This window comes from Danio rerio, chromosome 3, assembly GCF_049306965.1.
Source record: "Danio rerio strain Tuebingen ecotype United States chromosome 3, GRCz12tu, whole genome shotgun sequence".
In the NCBI taxonomy this organism is placed as follows: Eukaryota; Metazoa; Chordata; class Actinopteri; order Cypriniformes; family Danionidae; genus Danio; species Danio rerio.
The window spans coordinates 54,760,594-54,780,175 of NC_133178.1; the positions used below are offsets into that span (position 1 = coordinate 54,760,594).

Here is a 19,582-nt window from a genome sequence, read left to right on the forward strand (position 1 = left end):
TAGTGGAAACTGTAACTCATCAAAATGTCCCAGCAGGGTCTGCCACAACAAACTCTTTATCAACTTTGTCTCCAGCTCCATTAAGTGAGTTTTTTTAATTTATGGATTACTGTGTGAACATTTAAAATCTAAGAATTCAATATGTGTATGGTCATTTTCACGAATAAGTCATTATTTTTCAAATCTTACATACTAAAATGCATTTTAAATGTATGAAAAAATTCAAAAACAGCTCATGCCTCTCATACACAATGAGCATGTATGTCAAAGGACTTATAAACATGGATAAAGAATCTTGTGTAAAGAACAATGTATGCACATATAATAATATACTTTTTTGTGATTTTGTGCAATATTGTTTCTGTTTTTAATATATGTAAATATTCCAGCACCCCCTGCGAGTTCAAGCCTTTCTACAACGGAGTCTCAAACAGTTGAATCTACAAGTAAGTAATAATTATGTACAGTGGTCTACATGCTGTTGTGGTGGAAACAAAAAGTTTACTACATAACCTTTGTTCCCTGAGGAGGGAAATGGAAATGCTTTGAGGAAAACTTCCGCTATGAAGATTTCACTAGAAAGCCAATTATCTGAAAATAAATAAAATGGGCCAATGAAATGCATAATGAATTTGACAGCGCCAGCGCACACAGCTGGCAGTAATCACAATCAGTTGTAAATAAGAATGCCGAACTACAGCTGTCAGCTATGGCACAATTACTGTGGCGAAGGACTATAGCATTTGCGTCCCCCCACTCGGAGAACGAGGGTTATGTAGAAACTGTTGTACTACAGTGGGAGGAGAACTTCTATGCTATGTGGAAAATTTCCACTATGGGGAAATGTGTGGAAAATGCCACAGTGATTGAACCTTGTCACGACGCTAGTGATAGATTTGCCAGGCTCCAGCGTGAGTGCACCATCATCCCCAGAGACGCATCCTTCCAACATGTCCCTTGGCCCTAACTTACCTTACTTGCCTGTGAAGCACTTAAAGCCTTTTCTATATTTTTTGGAGAGTTGTAAATAATACACCTAGTAAAATTCTAGGAATTTTAAAATGCTTTGGGAAAGCATGCCAATCCCCAATGGGGAAGACTCAAATGCGAAGGCCACCTGCGGCCTAAATGGGGAGACCTGGTGGCAGGGAGACATATGGAATAAACCTGAGAAGGGGGAGTATGCCTGGAAAGGGGGGGGATTATAACGTGGCAATGTGAAGCATATGGGATCGCCAGAGTGGGGATCGTGCAAAGCAGGCACCTAAACCCAAAACGCTGGTTTACCGAGCAGGCATGCGAACAATGTAATGGGACAAGCACCCAATTCCTTAGCTCATTAGCAATTCCTTAGAGTCAGGTGCTGGGGGCCTCGGAGGAACTCTGTAGGGTTTGCCAAATGAAGAACTCAACTGTGCAGAGTAAGAAAATTGCACATATCTCTGTATTGGAGAGAAAGGCCAAATCAAATTTCCTCATATATTGGTGTTATCCAGAAGACGTGAGGAAAATTGGCTCAATCTGAAAGAGATTGACTGAGTTGAGTGAATCGAGCACACCTTGGCTACAGATAGATTTTCAAGAGGGAATGAGAGGTGGACAGGATTGATTTAATCATCCAACGTCTCGTGCCTCTGGGAACTGGATGTTGAGGTGATGCTTTCCCAGCGCACAGTCATCCCCGCGTCCTCAAAATGGGGATTATCGTAACATCAGGTCCTCAATGCAAAGGGGACAGCCTTAGCTGAAAAAGTATAGCATCACACCAATCTGGCATGTCCAGGGTCCATCTCGGAGAGAAGCACACCACACAGCGAATAGCCAGGATACCTCATTGCAGTGTGTGAGTCTCTGAGCTCTGCATCAAGTCTTTTCAACAATTGATGTTGAACATTTCTGAATTGGCTTATTTTGTTTAATCATGTGAATTGGCATGAAAAAACTTTGCCTAATAAGTGTATAATTTTTGTTTAATTCTACAATCTCCTTAAAACACTGTAACTAGAAGATGGTTTAGGCTGATGTTTCCGCAGCCTATGACCAGGATTTGTTAATACATTCAGGCTCAATGGATGGAGCATAGGCATAGCACTAGAGACCTGTTAATTTCTGACAGTCACTGACTTAGTATGATATAATCTAGTGGCTAAATCAAAATGTATTTATGTGAGCAAGCAAGGGGCAGCCTAATATTACTTAAAGGAAGTTGGTTTACAGTTATTATGACTATCTAAGAACCAAAACTGGTGAGGTTGTGTCCATGAGCAGATGTAACTGGCCAGCATACTGACTCTAAGCAACTTTGGGTAAACGAGGAACCATTAAATGAAAAGAAATGATTAAGTTAGTTCCCCTAAATTATACCAAATCACTAACAATAATGTGATCAGCTTAAACTGGATGAATCTAAATATAAATTATTATAAATTGGAGTCAGATAAGAATAAGGGTCACAAATTGGATTCATGAAATGAAAGTTTAATAAACTCTAATGATCTGTTTACAGCTGTGCGAGAGAAGGCTTACACACAATTAACCTTCACCCATGCTGTCGTAGGACTAATATATGGATCCTCAAAACAATGTAAGCACATATTATTACATACAATTTCTGTGATTTTGTGTAATATTGCTTCTGTTTTTAATACATGTAAATATTTCAGCACCCCTTGCCAGTTCAAGCCTTCCTACAACTGAGTCTCAAACAGTTGAACCTACAAGTAAGTATTATTTACAGTTGTCTGAATACTGTAGTGTTGAAATCTGCAACTTACTATTATCGAAATGTCCCAGCAGCCTCTGCCACAACAAACTCTCCTTCAACTGTGTCTCCAACATCAGCTCCTTCAAGTGAGTTTAAAAAGGAATTTCAAGAGTTCACACTTAGATACTGTTTGACAACTTGTTAGCAAGTTAGCAGGTTTGGCATGCTGTCCCGGGAGAGAACCCTGAGCTCGGAGATAGTTGAGCCCAGGGCTCCCGCCAGGTCCATAAAGCATGTGAGGGGAATACGAGGTCAGGTGTTCTCGAGAGCTCCCCTCGGCAAAAGAGGAAAGGAGAAGAAGGGGTGGATGGGGGGTTTCTTCGGAAAACGAAGATAGGGGTGTACATCTTAGCTAGGTTATTTATAGTGGGTTTGGATTGTTCCGATTGGCTAGCTAATGAGCTTAGATGAGTGGCCGGCTGCAGTCAATCATATCACGTGCTCCTCTCGAAATTAGTTTATGAAACTTCATTTCAAGAGTTCACACTTAGATACTGTTTGACAACTTGTTAGCAAGTTAGCAGGTTTGGCATGCTGTCCCGGGAGAGAACCCTGAGCTCGGAGATAGTTGAGCCCAGGGCTCCCGCCAGGTCCATAAAGCATGTGAGGGGAGTACGAGGTCAGGTGTTCTCGAGAGCTCCCCGGATGCATGAGACTCGGGACAGCAGCCGTGTATTCGAAGAAACTCCCCGAAAGGCTTGAAATGCTATATCCGGCTGCTGGATATAGTGGTTGAAAGTGAAGGGGCTCCGATGGGAGCCAAGGGTGATACGGGCTCTTGCGGGAGCCCGTGCCGAGTTGGCGTGGGCTATGAATACTCCAGCTGGATTAGAGACTTAGGGAAACCCCTGCAGGGGTCAGAGCTGTGGGGTGGACAGGGATCCAGTTGGAGTCAAATGATGAGGAGTGAAAAGTGAGGACTCCAGCTGGATGAGGGGTTTACTGGGGCTGCGGGGGGGTCAGGGGCTCCTAAGGAGTAATTGCTCGAGGAACACTCCTTGCGGAGATAGAGCTGTGAGGTGACAGCACTATATATAAATATATATGTATATGTGATATATAGATATATATATATATATAATGGGGAAAACTAAGGCCTTGGGGGGGCGATTTTACTTGACTCCAGCGGGAGTCTAGCTCTTTTGGGCTCTCCAGCGGGAGATAGAGCTGCAAGTGCCATCTCCAGCTAGGGACGGGAACGATGGAGGGCGGGTGGAGGCCCCAGCTGAAGGGTGAGTGGCGGTTGGGCGATGACCCCTGCGGGGGTCGAATGCTCGGGAGCAACTCTTGCTAGAGTTAGAGCTTAAGGGTGACAGCACTATATATAAATATATATGTATATGTGATATATAGATATATATATATATATATAATGGGGAAAACTAAGGCCTTGGGGGGGCGATTTTACTTGACTCCAGCGGAAGTCTAGCTCTTTTGGGCTCTCCAGCGGGAGATAGAGCTGCAAGTGCCATCTCCAGCTAGGGACGGGAATGATGGAGGGCGGGTGGAGGCCCCAGCTGAAGGGTGAGTGGCGGTTGGGCGATGACCCATGCGGGGGTCGAATGCTCTGGAGCAACTCTTGCGAGTGTTTGAGCTTGAAGGTGACAGCACTATATATAAGTATATATTTATATGCGTGGGTGCATATAGATATATAGATATATAAATAAATTTAAAAATAAAAGATAAATGTGAAAAATAAATAAGAATAAAGAAAAATAAAGGTCTAGGGCCGGGGAGGGTCAGTGACTCGTGCTCGTGTCACAGCTCGGGGTTGGGTGAGCTATTTTAGCCAACTCCAGTAGGAGTCGGGACAGATGAAGACTTCTACTGGAGGGTGACGGGCGGAATAGGTGCTCTGGGAGTGTTCCAGCGGGAACTGAGCATGAGGGTGGCGGCACTATATATAAATTTATATTTATATGCGTGGGTGCATATGAATATGCATTTATATAAAACAAATCGAACAGAGAAAATAAATAAAATAAGGCTATATTATATATCATTATAAGAAATGATATATAATATATAAAAGCTAGGGCTGGGGCAAGGCTAATATGATTCCTGCCGGAATCGAAGCTCTGTGTAACGTTGTACGAGTTTAGAGCCAAGGGGCGGGGTCCTACAGAAGTCCTAAAATGGGGTGGGGGCAGTGGAGACTTCTGTGGCAGCGTCCTGGGGGGGCGGAGTGGCAGAAGGGGGCTTGGGCAGGAGGAACGTCTGCTGTAGTAAGGTGAGTGGCTAGGTAGAGAAGCTGAGTGCAACTCAAGCTGGAAGAAGGGAAACCGTTAGGAGGCTGGGTCGTGCCCGCTCCTTTACATAGTTGGGTAGCTCTTCCGCCCCTGGGGAGCTGGCATGGCTGGGTCTTGACTTGTCCCTGGATTATGCCTGTGCCCTTGGCCGCTGGGATTGGCATTTCTGCTAGTGAGGGTCCTCTGGGCTTCCTTAAGATGGCTGTGGCTCAGCCTAATGTAAGATTTAAAGGCGTCGGAAGACCATCTTCCAAGTGTTTGTATGTGTTGTTGCGTTAACCCTTTGTGTGCGGCTGTGGTGGCGGCTCCGATTCTGAATGAATGGCTGGAGTATGATTCTGGTGGGAAGCCTGAATGGTGCAGGGTAGCTTTGAGGTGTTTTTGGAACCAAAAGCGTGTCACTGGGTTGTGTGTGTCGTCTATGAACAGGGGGCTAAGGGACTGTTGCTTAGTGATTTCCTATAGTGTATATAAGCTAGGAGTGTTTGGAAGGGGCTTGTGGAGGAGGGAATGTTAAATATGTAGATGCAATGTCCTTTTCTTGATTGATCTGTTTTGCTTTGTTTGATGAGGAAAGAAATTGTCTCCTCATCGATCAGGGTCAGATCAGCTATAGTAGGGTGGATAGAAGGATCAAATTTTGATGTTACTGTAAATTCAGAACATCTGAGAAATCCGAAAAAGGCAAGAATAAACATTGCATCTAGTGTGCGGTCTGTATGAAAAGATGTGTAGCCTTTCCTGAGCGTGGAAATGCATTTGGAGAGTATGTTATGTGTGATGGGCAATCTGGCATCTGGGGTGGGGGGGCGTGCTTTCTGTATGCCTTTAATAAGAAGGCTGACTTGAGAGTTGGCAATGGATTCAGAAATGGAGCCGTACATGAATTTGTGAAAAAACTGAATGCCACTTAAATAGCTCTTAATGGAGTTTGCCTGCATGTTTTTATGAGAATGAAGGTGTGTAATAAATGAGCTTATTGTAAGCAGGGAGAAATCTGGGAATATGGTGTTGTATGTGAAATGAAAGTGTTTGAATGTTTTCCATGCAGTGAGATATGCTTGTAAGGTCCTTGGAGCCACTGCCTGCAGAATGAGGGATATGGATGTTTGGTGCAGCTCATGCATTGGATGATTTATTGGAATATCATCTCTGAATAAGGAGGGATGGGAGTCGGGTGCTGCTCTGCCTCCGGCGCTAGTTGTCTGAATCTCTGGAAAAGAAAGCGAGAAAGAGCGTCAGCAATTTGATTTGGAAAACTAAGGCCTTGGGGGGGCGATTTTACTTGACTCCAGCGGGAGTCTAGCTCTTTTGGGCTCTCCAGCGGGAGATAGAGCTGCAAGTGCCATCTCCAGCTAGGGACGGGAACGATGGAGGGCGGGTGGAGGCCCCAGCTGAAGGGTGAGTGGCGGTTGGGCGATGACCCCTGCGGGGGTCGAATGCTCGGGAGCAACTCTTGCTAGAGTTAGAGCTTAAGGGTGACAGCACTATATATAAATATATATGTATATGTGATATATAGATATATATATATATATATATATATAATGGGGAAAACTAAGGCCTTGGGGGGGCGATTTTACTTGACTCCAGCGGAAGTCTAGCTCTTTTGGGCTCTCCAGCGGGAGATAGAGCTGCAAGTGCCATCTCCAGCTAGGGACGGGAATGATGGAGGGCGGGTGGAGGCCCCAGCTGAAGGGTGAGTGGCGGTTGGGCGATGACCCATGCGGGGGTCGAATGCTCTGGAGCAACTCTTGCGAGTGTTTGAGCTTGAAGGTGACAGCACTATATATAAGTATATATTTATATGCGTGGGTGCATATAGATATATAGATATATAAATAAATTTAAAAATAAAAGATAAATGTGAAAAATAAATAAGAATAAAGAAAAATAAAGGTCTAGGGCCGGGGGAGGGTCAGTGACTCGTGCTCGTGTCACAGCTCGGGGTTGGGTGAGCTATTTTAGCCAACTCCAGTAGGAGTCGGGACAGATGAAGACTTCTACTGGAGGGTGACGGGCGGAATAGGAATGTTAAATATGTAGATGCAATGTCCTTTTCTTGATTGATCTGTTTTGCTTTGTTTGATGAGGAAAGAAATTGTCTCCTCATCGATCAGGGTCAGATCAGCTATAGTAGGGTGGATAGAAGGATCAAATTTTGATGTTACTGTAAATTCAGAACATCTGAGAAATCCGAAAAAGGCAAGAATAAACATTGCATCTAGTGTGCGGTCTGTATGAAAAGATGTGTAGCCTTTCCTGAGCGTGGAAATGCATTTGGAGAGTATGTTATGTGTGATGGGCAATCTGGCATCTGGGGTGGGGGGGTGTGCTTTCTGTATGCCTTTAATAAGAAGGCTGACTTGAGAGTTGGCAATGGATTCAGAAATGGAGCCGTACATGAATTTGTGAAAAAACTGAATGCCACTTAAATAGCTCTTAATGGAGTTTGCCTGCATGTTTTTATGAGAATGAAGGTGTGTAATAAATGAGCTTATTGTAAGCAGGGAGAAATCTGGGAATATGGTGTTGTATGTGAAATGAAAGTGTTTGAATGTTTTCCATGCAGTGAGATATGCTTGTAAGGTCCTTGGAGCCACTGCCTGCAGAATGAGGGATATGGATGTTTGGTGCAGCTCATGCATTGGATGATTTATTGGAATATCATCTCTGAATAAGGAGGGATGGGAGTCGGGTGCTGCTCTGCCTCCGGCGCTAGTTGTCTGAATCTCTGGAAAAGAAAGCGAGAAAGAGCGTCAGCAATTTGGTTATGAAAACCGGGCACATGTATAGCAGTTATGATAAATTGTTTTTTGGCTGCGGTCCAAATAAGGCGACGGAGAAGCGGCATTAAAGCGGGAGAGTGAGAGCGCCCTCTGTTAATGCAGTGCACAACGGCTTCGTTGTCACAGTGAATGAGAATGCTAGAGGCAGACCATTCGTCTCCCCATAATAAGGCAGCGGCTACTATGGGGTATAATTCGAATAAAGCAGACGAATATTGAGGTAGAGGAGTTTCCAGCATTTGAGAGGGCCAATCAGAGGCGAACCAGCGGCCTTGATAGAAACCACCGAATCCTACCGAGGGAGCTGCGTCCGTGTATAGCTGGATGTCTACGGGGGATGCAATTAGATCGCTATACAGGAATGAGCAGCCGTTCCAGCACTTAAGGAAGGAAATCCACAGGCTGAGTTCATTGCGGCAGGGGTCGGATAACGTTATGTTATCGTCTAAGCTGTGGACGGAAGCTGCGAGTTGTAGGAGGTGAGTGATAAACGGGCGTCCCTGAGGAATAATACGCATGGCGAAATTGAGATGTCCTAATATTGATAGCTGTTCGCATTTAGAACATTCATGTTTCTCCAAAAATATGGAAGATAGAGAAATGATTCGATCAATTTTCTCTTTGGGCAGCGAAGCTTCAAATTTTTGGGAGTCCAAATTAATGCCTAGAAATTCTAAGCGAGTGCTGGGTCCAGCGGTTTTTTCTTCTGCAAGGGGGATACCCAGCCTAGCGAAAACTGCTTTAGTAGTCGCTAGGTGTTGAGCAGGTGGGGTATGGGGGGGAGAGATGATGAGGAAATCATCAAGGAGGTGGACTACGTGCGGGATTCCGTAATTATTAGCGAGAATCCAACATATAGCTTCTGAAAGCATGTCGAAAATTTTGGGGCTGCTTCTGCAGCCGAACGTAAGACGGACTGAGAAATAAAATTGGAATTTCCAATTGATGCCAAAGAGGTGCCAGAAATCAGGGTGTAACGGCATAATTTTAAAAGCTGACGTAATGTCAACTTTAGAGAGCCAAGCATTACGGCCGACGAGTTTAATTAGAGAAATTGCTTGGTCTATGTCATGGTAGTTCAATGAGAATTCATCGGGTGAAATTAAGCTGTTAATGCTTGAAAAAGCAGAATTATGAGGAGAAGACAGGTCGATTATTAGTCGTTTTTTCTCAGAAAATTTTCTGGTTGCTACGCCGATTGGACTAATCCGATAGGTGCTAAACGGGGGGGCAAGAAAGGGACCGATCATAAATTTATTATCGATCTCTTTCTTGATTAGATGCTCCACCACATCTGGTTCGGCGTTAGCGGATTGAAGATTAGGACATGCGAGGTTATAGGAAGGAAGGGTCGAAACACCAGGGTGGAATCCATTAGACAGACCTGAAATGAGAAATTCAGAAAAATTAGGATCAGGGTGCAAGCATAATTCAGAATACAGATTAGAAATATCAACAGGAGTCGACAAGTAATTTCTATGTTTTTTATTTGCTTTGAGTACTTGGCAGACGACACGGGCGTGTGCGCCGCCGCAGTAACTACAAGTGTGCAGGAATTTGCACGGGTGGCGAAAGCATCTAGCGATATTAAAGCTTTGACAGATTTGAGAAGGAGGGTTTTGAGAGGAGGGAGGAGGAAGTAGAGAGGGGATAGCGGAAGTAGAAGGGCGAGGTTCGTAGCTGGTGGATTTTGGGGTTTGTAGTTCTTTATCGGCGGAGGGAATTACGAAGGGACAGGAAGTGGTCGGGTGAAGGTTAGAGCAGCAGACCGCGCAGGATAGATTGCGACATCCTAAGAATACTCTGTTGTGGAGATCAGTGTCCAAAGCCCCCCAATAAGTACACTGATTCCACTGAGTGACGCGAATTGCGCATTTAGCTGAGAATAATTTATGATATGTGTAGAAATGTGTTCCCCCATAGGAGAGCGCCTCCTATGGGGAAAAACTGAGCAGATGGTTTCTGTGTATCGTGCGAAGGCTACGTGAAATTCGGCAATGGAGAGTGTGCGAGTTTGTGAACTAACTGGTGGTTTAAGGGTAATAGTGAATTCGCCGCAATCCACCTGTCGTTCTGCCGAGGGAGGTGCTATGGGTGAAAGGAGTGTTGAAAGGTCTATGTCGGCACCTGATAAGATGAGGTTTCTGATGGCATTGGAGATCAGGGGTGGTTCCAGGACTGGAGCATTTTGCGGAATGGGAAGGGGTGTGTCGGTGCTTAGAGTGAAGGGGGGCCGTGCGGAAGAGATGTTAGTACGAAGAGTAGACTGTTGGGGAGGGTTAGTAATGACAGTGGGTGCTTGGTGGAGGGATGTAGAGGGGAAAAAGGAGGTAGTAGAAGAGGGGAAATTAGTAGGAAGAGGAACGACGTTATGGATCGTAGGAAAAGTTTGAGTGGGAAAAAACTGAGTTGAAGAATGGGGAAGGTTAGAAGGGAGAATAGAATGAGGAGGGTTGAGAGAGGGAGAAATGTCTGGAAGAGCAGGAATGGAGTTTCCGCTGGAAAGTGGAGCTGGAGGCCAGAGGAGGGGAGTGGGAAGTCCTGGAGTGGCGTGATTTTCCTGTGGATTGTCTGTGTTTTGAAAGGTAATGGTAACGGGTGCAGACTGTCCGGTAGCTTGAGGTAGCTTTTTATTTGTTTTCCTGGTTGCTTTCTTGGGTGGTCCGGGGTGGTTAGTTGCTTGCTGTGCAGAAGTAGGTTGAGGATAGGGGGTGTGCCGGGATCGAGTTGGTCTGCTGTCCTGAGGGGGAGGAGTTGGTGAAGGGATGTTTTCGTAGAGCTTCAATAGTTCAGCTTTGTTGCAGCGGTTGGGGATGGATATACCGGCGTTTGTAATGGTCTGACGGAGTTCGGCGACTGTCATTTTATTTGAGATGAGGGATGAGGATCTTGCAGATGCGTATGATGAAGCTGGAGAAGGTAAGTTGCGGTTTGGGGTTATGGGGGATGGAGACTGTGTACGGCGATGGGTCCTTGAAACTGTAGAGCGGATGGGTCTTCTGCCTCTTATGGGAGCTTCGGTGTTTGTTTGGTTTCCGGTTGGGGCTTGTTGTCCTTTTGCTGGTGTTCCTAGGGGAGCGGGTGTATCGTCTCTTTCCATAATGTTGTAGTTTAGTTGATGATGGCGTGTCCGTTGAATTTCTTGAGTTTTGTTGTTGCTGTCGTTGTTGATTTGTAGTAGGTTGAAGTTAATGTCGCAGGCGATGGTAGATGAAGATTTGAGGATTTGAAGAGGAGCTGTGTCCGTCCTTCTGTGTTTCTTCGGAAAAGGAAGATAGGGGTGTACATCTTAGCTAGGTTATTTATAGTGGGTTTGGATCGTTCCGACTGGCTAGCTAATGAGCTTAGATGAGTGGCCGGCTGCAGTCAATCATATCACGTGCTCCTCTCGAAATTAGTTTATGAAACTTCATTTAGATGATTGTGTGAACATTTTAAAATGGAAAATGATCATTATAGGTCCATCTTAATTAGAGGTGTTGCAATTTTACTGTGTTTTTATTCTGACTGTCCTGATAACATATTTTGTTTGCGCTCTACTCGTATTTAAACATCGCAATTAAATGTCTATTGATTTTGTTAAATATCTTGTCTGTGATTTTGTTCAAAATTGTTTCTATTTTTTAAATACGTCAACATATTTCAGCACCCTTTGTCAGTACAAGCTCTTCTACAACTGAGTGTCTAACAGTAGAACCTACAAGTAATTAATATATATGAACAGTTGTCTGAATACTGTTGCGTTTGTGATTTTATTCTAAAATATTTTTTGTGTGTTTTAATGCAAAGCAGAATTTCTGTTTGCAAAATGTGTCTGTTTACATAACAAAAATAAGGTATATGGATATAATAAAAGTGTATTTTTTATTCAAATTTCCTAGCCGTCTCTGCCACAACAAAGTCTCCATCAACTGTGTCTCCAACAGCTCCTATATAGCTGTATTTAGCGTTTGCGTCCCCCTACTCGGGGAATGAGGGTTCCTCTTCGGTTGGGGAACTTCAGTGCTATACAATGAATTTGATCATGGGAACATCCACGTATGGGAGGATTCGGTTCAGAAGCCGCTTGTCTGAAAGAGTATTAAACGGGCCAATGAATGCAATGATTTGGCAGCGTAAGCTTGCACAGGTGGGACTCATTGACAATTTTTCTAGCATATAAGCACACCTGGAGCGAGCAAACACCATCCTTTTCGCTTCAGAGACTTTCTGATCGAGTCAATGAGGGTTGCTCCTGCTGTGATCCAGCGATTCTGAGCGAACGAGAGCATTCTCCCAGTCCAGAGTGTGTACACGCAGCGGCAGACGGTCGAGCTGGGTTTCTCCCTTGCCTGGCGTTCTTTGGGTCCGGTCCTCCAGAGCGGTGCGTATAAAGTTGCAAACTTCACAGAAAGAGCAACACAGTCGTGCAGCACGTCCTTTTCAGGACGGCGCTCCGACTGTGCGTTTCTGGATGCGGTGGTTTCCTGTCTTCGGATGATGGGCACGGGCACTGCGTTGCATGTCTGGGGGTCCAGCATGTTAATGCGCTGCTCGCGGGCAATTCATGTCATCATTGCGATGCCATGACTGTTGCGCAGTAAAGATCGTGGCTAGCCTTTGCAGATCTGAGGATTTCAGCGAGAGAATATCCGTCGCCCACGGGCCCGCGGACCTCCCGCTCCTCTAAGCGCTCCATCCAAGCTTCGGGCAGGGATAGCTTTCCGTCTAACAGATGGTAGCCCTTACGCTCTGACACCGGAGACCAGATGTCCACCGCGGCATCGGAGGGTGGGCTTTCATTGTCTGATGATGATCCAGACCCGCTCCCCCCCTCTAGGCAGGTGAGCGATGTCATACGGATTCTGAAACGGACATGTTAGCCGTGCTTTCCCGGGCTAGAGGGCTGGTTCCCGAATAGAGGGGCGTTCCCTTCTTCCCGGAGGTGCACAGTAGGCTCACGCTGTCTTGAAGGGCACTTTTTTCTGCTCATGCTGCGTGTCCCTCCACCCTCACCACTCTTGATGGTGGAACAGCCAGGGGGTATGTGGCGATTCCTCAGGTTAAGTGCGCGATGGCGGTCAGTCCGCGCGGCGCCTCTTCTTGGCGGGGTCTGCCTCGTCTCCCATCCAAAGCCTGTAAGTTATCTGCCTCCCTCGGAGCTAGAGCTTACAAGGTTGCGGGCCAGCCTGCTTCTGCCTTGCATGCGATAGCCACCTACCAGCGCTACCAAGCGCAGGTGCTGGCCGAGCTGCACGAGGGTGGGTCCAACCCAGGCTTATGAGCTTCGCACCGCCACCGACTAAGCTCTTCGGACTACCGAGTCCGCTGCGTGTGCGTTGGGGAGGACGATGTCCACACTAGTGATCCAGGAGCGCCACCCCCGGCTGATATGCGCGAAGTCGACAAAGTCCGCTTTCTTGACTTACCCATATCCCAAGCTGGAATGTTCAGCGACACCGTCTGTGAATTCACCCAGGAATTCGAGGCGGTGAGAGAGCAATCTGATGAGTGATGTCTTATCGGCGGTCCGTAAGCCCGCTCCGTCCGCCGTGCCATTCATGCCTGCTCCTCACCGAAGGTGCAAGCTACGAGAGCTGCACCACCCCCGCACACGCCTCTGGCGAAGCGAGCGCGTTGAGCACCTCGGAAGCAGGCATCCCCCCCCTGCCCAGAACGCCGCTAAGTCCAGCAACGGACCGCGAAGCGTCCCTGGGACAGGCCATCTGGAGAAGAGGGAACTTGCTCTTTTCCCGACCTCCGGGTAGGGCGTTCGAAGGTTGAGCGTGGCAATACAAGGTCCTCTCCTTCGGGCTCTCTCTGTCTCCGCGGGTCTTCACCAAACTCGCGGAGGGTGCCTTACCACCCCTTCGGCTCATGGGCATCCGCATACTCAATTATCTCGACGACTGGCTGATTTGCTCACTCGCTGGAGCAATTGATTATGCACAGAGACAAGGTGCTTGTCCCGCGGGCACACACCGAGTCTCTGCTACTGCGCTGTGTCGCCGCGCCCTCAGCCCTTGGAAAGACCCCTCGTTCCTACAGGCCGGTGTGCCTCTAGGACAGGCGTCCAGCCATGTTGTTGTTCAACAGACGCTTCCAACATGGGTTGGGGGGCCGTGTGTCGCGGGCATGCAGCTGCGGACCTGTGGAAGGGTGCCCAGTTGCATTGGCATATCAATCGCCTAGAGCTGTTGGCAGTGTTCCTCCCTCTCCACCGCTTTTTACCGGTGCTGGAGCGGCAACACGTGCTGGTCAGGACGGACAGTACGGCGGCGGTGACGTATATTAACCGCACGGGGGCTATGCGCTCTCGCCGCATGTCTCAGTTCGCCTGCCGTCTGCTCCTCTGGAGTCACCCGCAGCTGTAATCGTTGCGCGCCATTCACGTTCCAGGCGCGCTCAACCGTGCAGCCGATGCGCTCTCACTGCAGCTGATACGCCCTGGAGAATGGAGACTCCACCCCGAGTCTGTCCACCTGATATGGGCGCGATTCGGGGAGGCCCAGATCGATCTGTTTGCTTCCCCCGAGAATGCTCATTGCCAGTTGTTTTTTTCCCAGACCGAGGGCTTTCTCGGCACGGATGCACTGGCCACAGCTGGCCTCGGGGTATGCGCAAGTATGCATTTCCCCCAGGGAGCCAGTCAGGGAGGACGAGGAACAGGTTTTGCTAGTTGCGCCCCTCTGGCCCAACTGGACCTGTATATCAGAGCTCTCCCTCCTCGCGACGGCCCTCCCCTGGCAGATCCCTTTGAGAGAGGACCTACTCTCTCAGGGACAGGGCACCATCTGGCACCCTCGCCCTGATCTTTGGAACCTCCACATGTGGTCTTTAGACGCGAGGAAGACTTAGGTAACCTACCGAGTGCGATGGTTAATACCATCACTCAGGCTAGAGCCCCCTCCACGAGGTGCGCCTACTCCCTGAAGTGGAGTCTATTCACTGAATGGTGCGTCTCTCGTGTGAAGACCCCCGAAATCGCCAGATCAGTATTGTTCTCTTTTTCCTCCAAGAGAAGTTGGACAGCAGGCTGTCGCCCTCCACTCTCAAGGTTACGTGGCCGCCATCTCAGCTTATCATAACGCGGTAGCTGGTGGCAACGTGGGAAAGCACAACCTCATCATCCAGTTCCTCAGGGGTGCTAGGCGAATTAATCCATCCCGCCCCCCTCTCATGCCCTCTTGGGATCTCGCCCTCATTCTCACGAGTTTACGCGCAGATCCTTTTGAGCCACTCGATTCAGTATCTCTAAAATTTCTGTCCCTGAAGACAGCTCTGCTGGTCGCGTTGGCCTCCATCAAGAGGTTTGGGGACCTGGAGGCATTTTTGGTCAGTGACTCGTGCCTGGAATTCGGGCCGGACTACTCTTACGTTATCCTGAGACCCCGCCCGGGTTATGTGCCCAAGGTTCCTACCACCCCCTTTAGAGATCAGGTAGTGAACCTGCAAGCGCTGCCCCGGAGGAGGCAGACCCAGCCCTTTCCTTACTTTTTCCAGTTCACGCCCTGCGCATTTATGTGGACCATACTTAGAACTTTAGATCATCTGAGCAGCTTTTGGTCTGTTATGGCGGTCGGCACCAGGGAAGTGCCGTATCGAAACAAAAATTTTCCCACTGGATTGTGGATGCCATTTTACTCGCTATTTGAGCAGAGGTGAGCCGTGTCCCCCGGGAGTGCTTGCACACTCCACTCAGAGGGTTGCATCTCTTGGGCGCGTGAACGTGGCGCATCTCTAACGGACATTTGTAGAGCTGCGGGCTGGGCAACACCCAACACATTTGCAAGGTTTTACAATCTGCGAGTGAAGCCGTTCAATACTCTTTCAGACAAGCGGCTTCTGAACCGAATCCTCCCATACGTGGATTTTCCCAAGATCAAATCCACTATATAGCACTTCCGTTCCCTTCCTCGGGAAACGAAGGGTTACTTCTGTAACCTCGAACGTTATGTAGTAACCGTTGTACTCCAGTGGGAGGAGAACTTCTATGCTATGTGGAAAACTTCCACTATGGGGAAATTTGTGGAATATGCCACAGTGATTGAACCTTGTCATGTTGCTAGTGATAGGTTTGCCAGGCTCCAGCGTGAGTGCACCATCATCCCCAGAGACGCATCCTTCCAACGTGTCCCCTGGCCCAAACTTACCTTACTTGCCTGTGAAGCACTTAAAGCCTTATCTATATTTTTACAGATTTGTAAATAATACACCTAGTAAAATTCTAGGAATTTTAAAATGCTTTTGGAAAGCATGCCAATCCCCAATGGGGAGGACTCAAATGCGAAGGCCACCTGCGGCCTAAATGGGGAGACCTGGTGGCAGGAAGACATATGGACTAACCCTGAGAAGGGGGAGTATGCCTGGAGAGGGGGGGATTATAACGTGGCAATGTGAAGCATATGGGATCGGCAGAGTGGGAATCATGCAAAGCAGGCACCTAAACCCAAAACACTGGTTGACCGAGCAGGCATGCGAACAATTTAATGGGACAAGCACCCAATTCCTTAGCAGAGTCAGGTGCTGGGGGCCTCGGAGGAACTCTGTAGGGTTTGCCAAATGGGGAACTCAACTGTGCAGAGTAAGAAAATCACACATATCTCTGTATTGGAGAGAAAGGCCAAATCAAATTTCCTTATATATTGTTGTTATCCAGAAGACGTGAGGAAAATTGGCTCAATCTTAAAGAGATTGACTGAGTTGAGTGAATCGAGCACACCTTGGCTACAGATAAATTTTCAAGAAGGAATGAGAGGTGGACAGGATTGATTTAATCATCCAGCGTCTCGTGCCTCTGGGAACTGGATGTTGAGGCGATGCTTTCCCAGCGCGCAGTCATCCCCGCGTCCTCAAAATGGGGATAATCATAACGTCAGGCCCTCAATGCAAAGGGGACAGCCTTAGCTGAAAAAGTATAGCATCACACCGATCTGGCATGTCCAGGGTCCATCTCGGAGAGAAGCACACCACACAGCGAATAGCCAGGATACCTCATTGCAGTGTGTGAGTCTCTGAGCTCTGCATCAAGACTTTTCAACAATTGATGTTGTACATTTCTGAATTGGCTTATTTTGTTTAATCATGTGAATTGGCATGGAAAATCTTTGCCTAATAAGTGTATAATTTTTGTTTAATTCTACAATCTCCTTAAAACACTGTAACTAGAAGATGGTTTAGGCTGATGTTTCCGCAGCCTACGACCAGGATTTGTTCATACATTCAGGCTCAATGGATGGAGCATAGGCATAGCACTAGAGACTTGTTAATTTCTGACAGTCACTGACTTAGTATGATATAATCTAGTGGCTAAATCAAAATGTATTTATATGAGCAAGCATTGGGCACCCTAATATTACTTAAAGGAAGTTGGTTTACAGTTATAATCACTATCTAAGAACCAAAACTGGTGAGGTTGTGTCCATGAGCAGATGTAACTGGCCAGCATACTGACTCTTAGCAACTTTGGGTAAACGAGGAACCATTAAATGAAAAGAAATGATTAGGTTAGTTAACCTAAATTATACCAAATCACTAACCATAATGTAATCAGCTTAAAATGGATGAATCTAAATATAAATTATTATAAATTGGAGTCAGATAAGAATAAAGGTCATAAATTGGATTCATGAAATGAAAGTTTAATAAACTCTAATGATCTGTTTACAGCTGTGCGAGAGAAGGCTTACACACATTTAACCTTCACCCATGCTGTCATAGGACTAATATATGGATCCTCAAAACAATGTTATGCACATATTATTACATACAATTTCTGTGATTTTGTGTAATCTCGTTTCTGTTTTTAATATATGTAAATATTTCAGCACCCCTTGCCAGTTCAAGCCTTCCTACAACTGATTCTCAAACAGTTGAACCTACAAGTAAGTATTATTTACAGTTGTCTGAGTACTGTAGTGGTGAAATCTGCAACTTATTATTTTTTTTATTGAAATATCTCAGCAGCCTTCCCCACAACAAACTCTCCTTCAACTGTGTCTCTAACATCAGCTCCTTTAAGTGAGTTTAAAAAAGGAATTTAGATGATTGTGTGAACATTTAAAATGGAAAATGATAATTATAGGTCCATCTTAATTAGAGGTGTTGCAATTTTACTGTGTTTTTATTTTGACTGTCCTGATAACATATTTTATTAGGGCTCTACTCATATTTAAACATTGCAATAAATGTCTATTAATTTCTTTTAAATATCATATCTGTGATTTTGTGCAAAATTGTTTCTTTTTTTTTTAATACGTCTACATATTTCAGCACCCCCTGTCAGTACAAGCTTTTCTACAACTCTAACAGTCTTTCTACAGTCTCAAAAAGTAGAACCTACAATTAAGTAAATTATATGAACAGTTGTTTGAATACTGTTTTTTGTAAGTTTTCACGCATAGCAGAAATTCATCGTAAGGTAAAATGTGTCTGTTTACATGTTGACCAAAATATTATATATGCATATAATAAAAGTGTATTTTTATTTAAATGTCCAAGAAGAGAGAGAAGAGAGATGCTCTGTGCAGGGGTGAGCTGCTCTTTTCTCGGTTGACCCGAACCCCAACAGGTCAAGGTGCCAGAGCACCCTGTCACTAAGCATAACCAATTGATCCTGTGAGTGAGCTAAAATCTGCCAGCTGTCGAGATAATGATACGGATGCTTGCAAGCCGAAGCGGCATTAGGGCACCCTCTGCAAGCTTGGAGAATACCCGCGGAGACAAGAAGAACTTGAAAGGGAGGATTTTGTACTGCTATGCTCAACTCTAAAACTGCAGAAACCAAACCCATACCAGATTTCTCGGCAAGAATGCATCCTTCGCCAGGGGGATAACAATCTTTACGCATAAGACAGGGCCGGACACAGGGCTGACCCTGGTGTCATATACATCCGTGAACTTGGGGGCCATTAGGCGACTGAATTTCGTAGAGTCTGGTTGTCTGAATAAGCCATAGTCATGAGCAAATATTCTATTTCTCAGAGTGGCCTGTCTGAGGGATGCTTCACGGTCCATTTATCGGACTTAGCAGCGCCCTGAGGTGGGGGTGGTGATTATTTGTGGGCTGCTTGATGCTGCCAGTTAAATGTTGGAACAGACAGGGTGGCAGAGCAGATTTTGGAGCCGCAGACCAGCACCATCAACGAGGAGCATCCAAGTGCATGGGTATGGTCGCAGTTGACTGCTCTTATATCATGGTACATTCCTGGGTGAACTCACCTCCGAGGTTGCTGAGCTGGCCATCCTAGGACATGGGTACGTTAAGAAAGCAAACTTTGTCAACATCATGCATATCTGCCAGGTTAAGCCAAAGTTGTTCCTAGACCACTAGTGTGGACATGGTCTTTCCCAGGACACTTGCAGCCAACTTGTTGGTTTTCAGAGTATAGTCGATTGTGGGGCATAGTACATAAAGCTTGGGTCGTAACCTCCCTCGTGCAGCTGGGTCAACATCTGCACCAGGTAGCACTGGTATGTGGCCATAGCATGCAAGGTGGTAGCAGCCTGGCCCACAGCAGTGAGGGCTCTGGCCCAGAGGGATGCAGACCACCTTGGACAGGAGCAGAGACTGACTGTGCCAGGAAGAGAAGAGGATTTCCTTTTCCTTTCAGCCTTCAAGCAACACCTGTTTAATTGGTCCGGTGGCAGAGTTGGGGTGCAAGCCATCTCCAGCTCGACGGCCAAAGCAGCCCATGTATGCACGGCCATCATATCAATTTTAAATCTAGAGCCTTGCTTACCACCCCTGAGGGAGGAAACCAGTCCCCAAATTGTCATTGGAAAATGACAGCCCACAC

General features: G+C 46.5%; 1 protein-coding gene across 8 annotated transcripts in view; it reads left to right on the forward strand.

Annotated features, from left to right (window-relative positions):
* The window catches only part of LOC137490062 (adhesion G protein-coupled receptor E3-like), a 150,662-nt gene that overhangs the window by 34,233 nt on the left and 96,847 nt on the right, over positions 1-19,582 (forward strand). For all 8 annotated transcript variants that reach the window (XM_073945027.1, XM_073945020.1, XM_073945026.1 and 5 more), the window contains 6 exons: positions 37-84; positions 390-446; positions 2,507-2,584; positions 2,664-2,720; positions 2,797-2,850; positions 17,612-17,668. In XM_073945027.1, the coding sequence (XP_073801128.1) occupies positions 37-84; positions 390-446; positions 2,507-2,584; positions 2,664-2,720; positions 2,797-2,850; positions 17,612-17,668 (351 nt within the window). The remainder of the gene's footprint in view (positions 1-36; positions 85-389; positions 447-2,506; positions 2,585-2,663; positions 2,721-2,796; positions 2,851-17,611; positions 17,669-19,582) is intronic.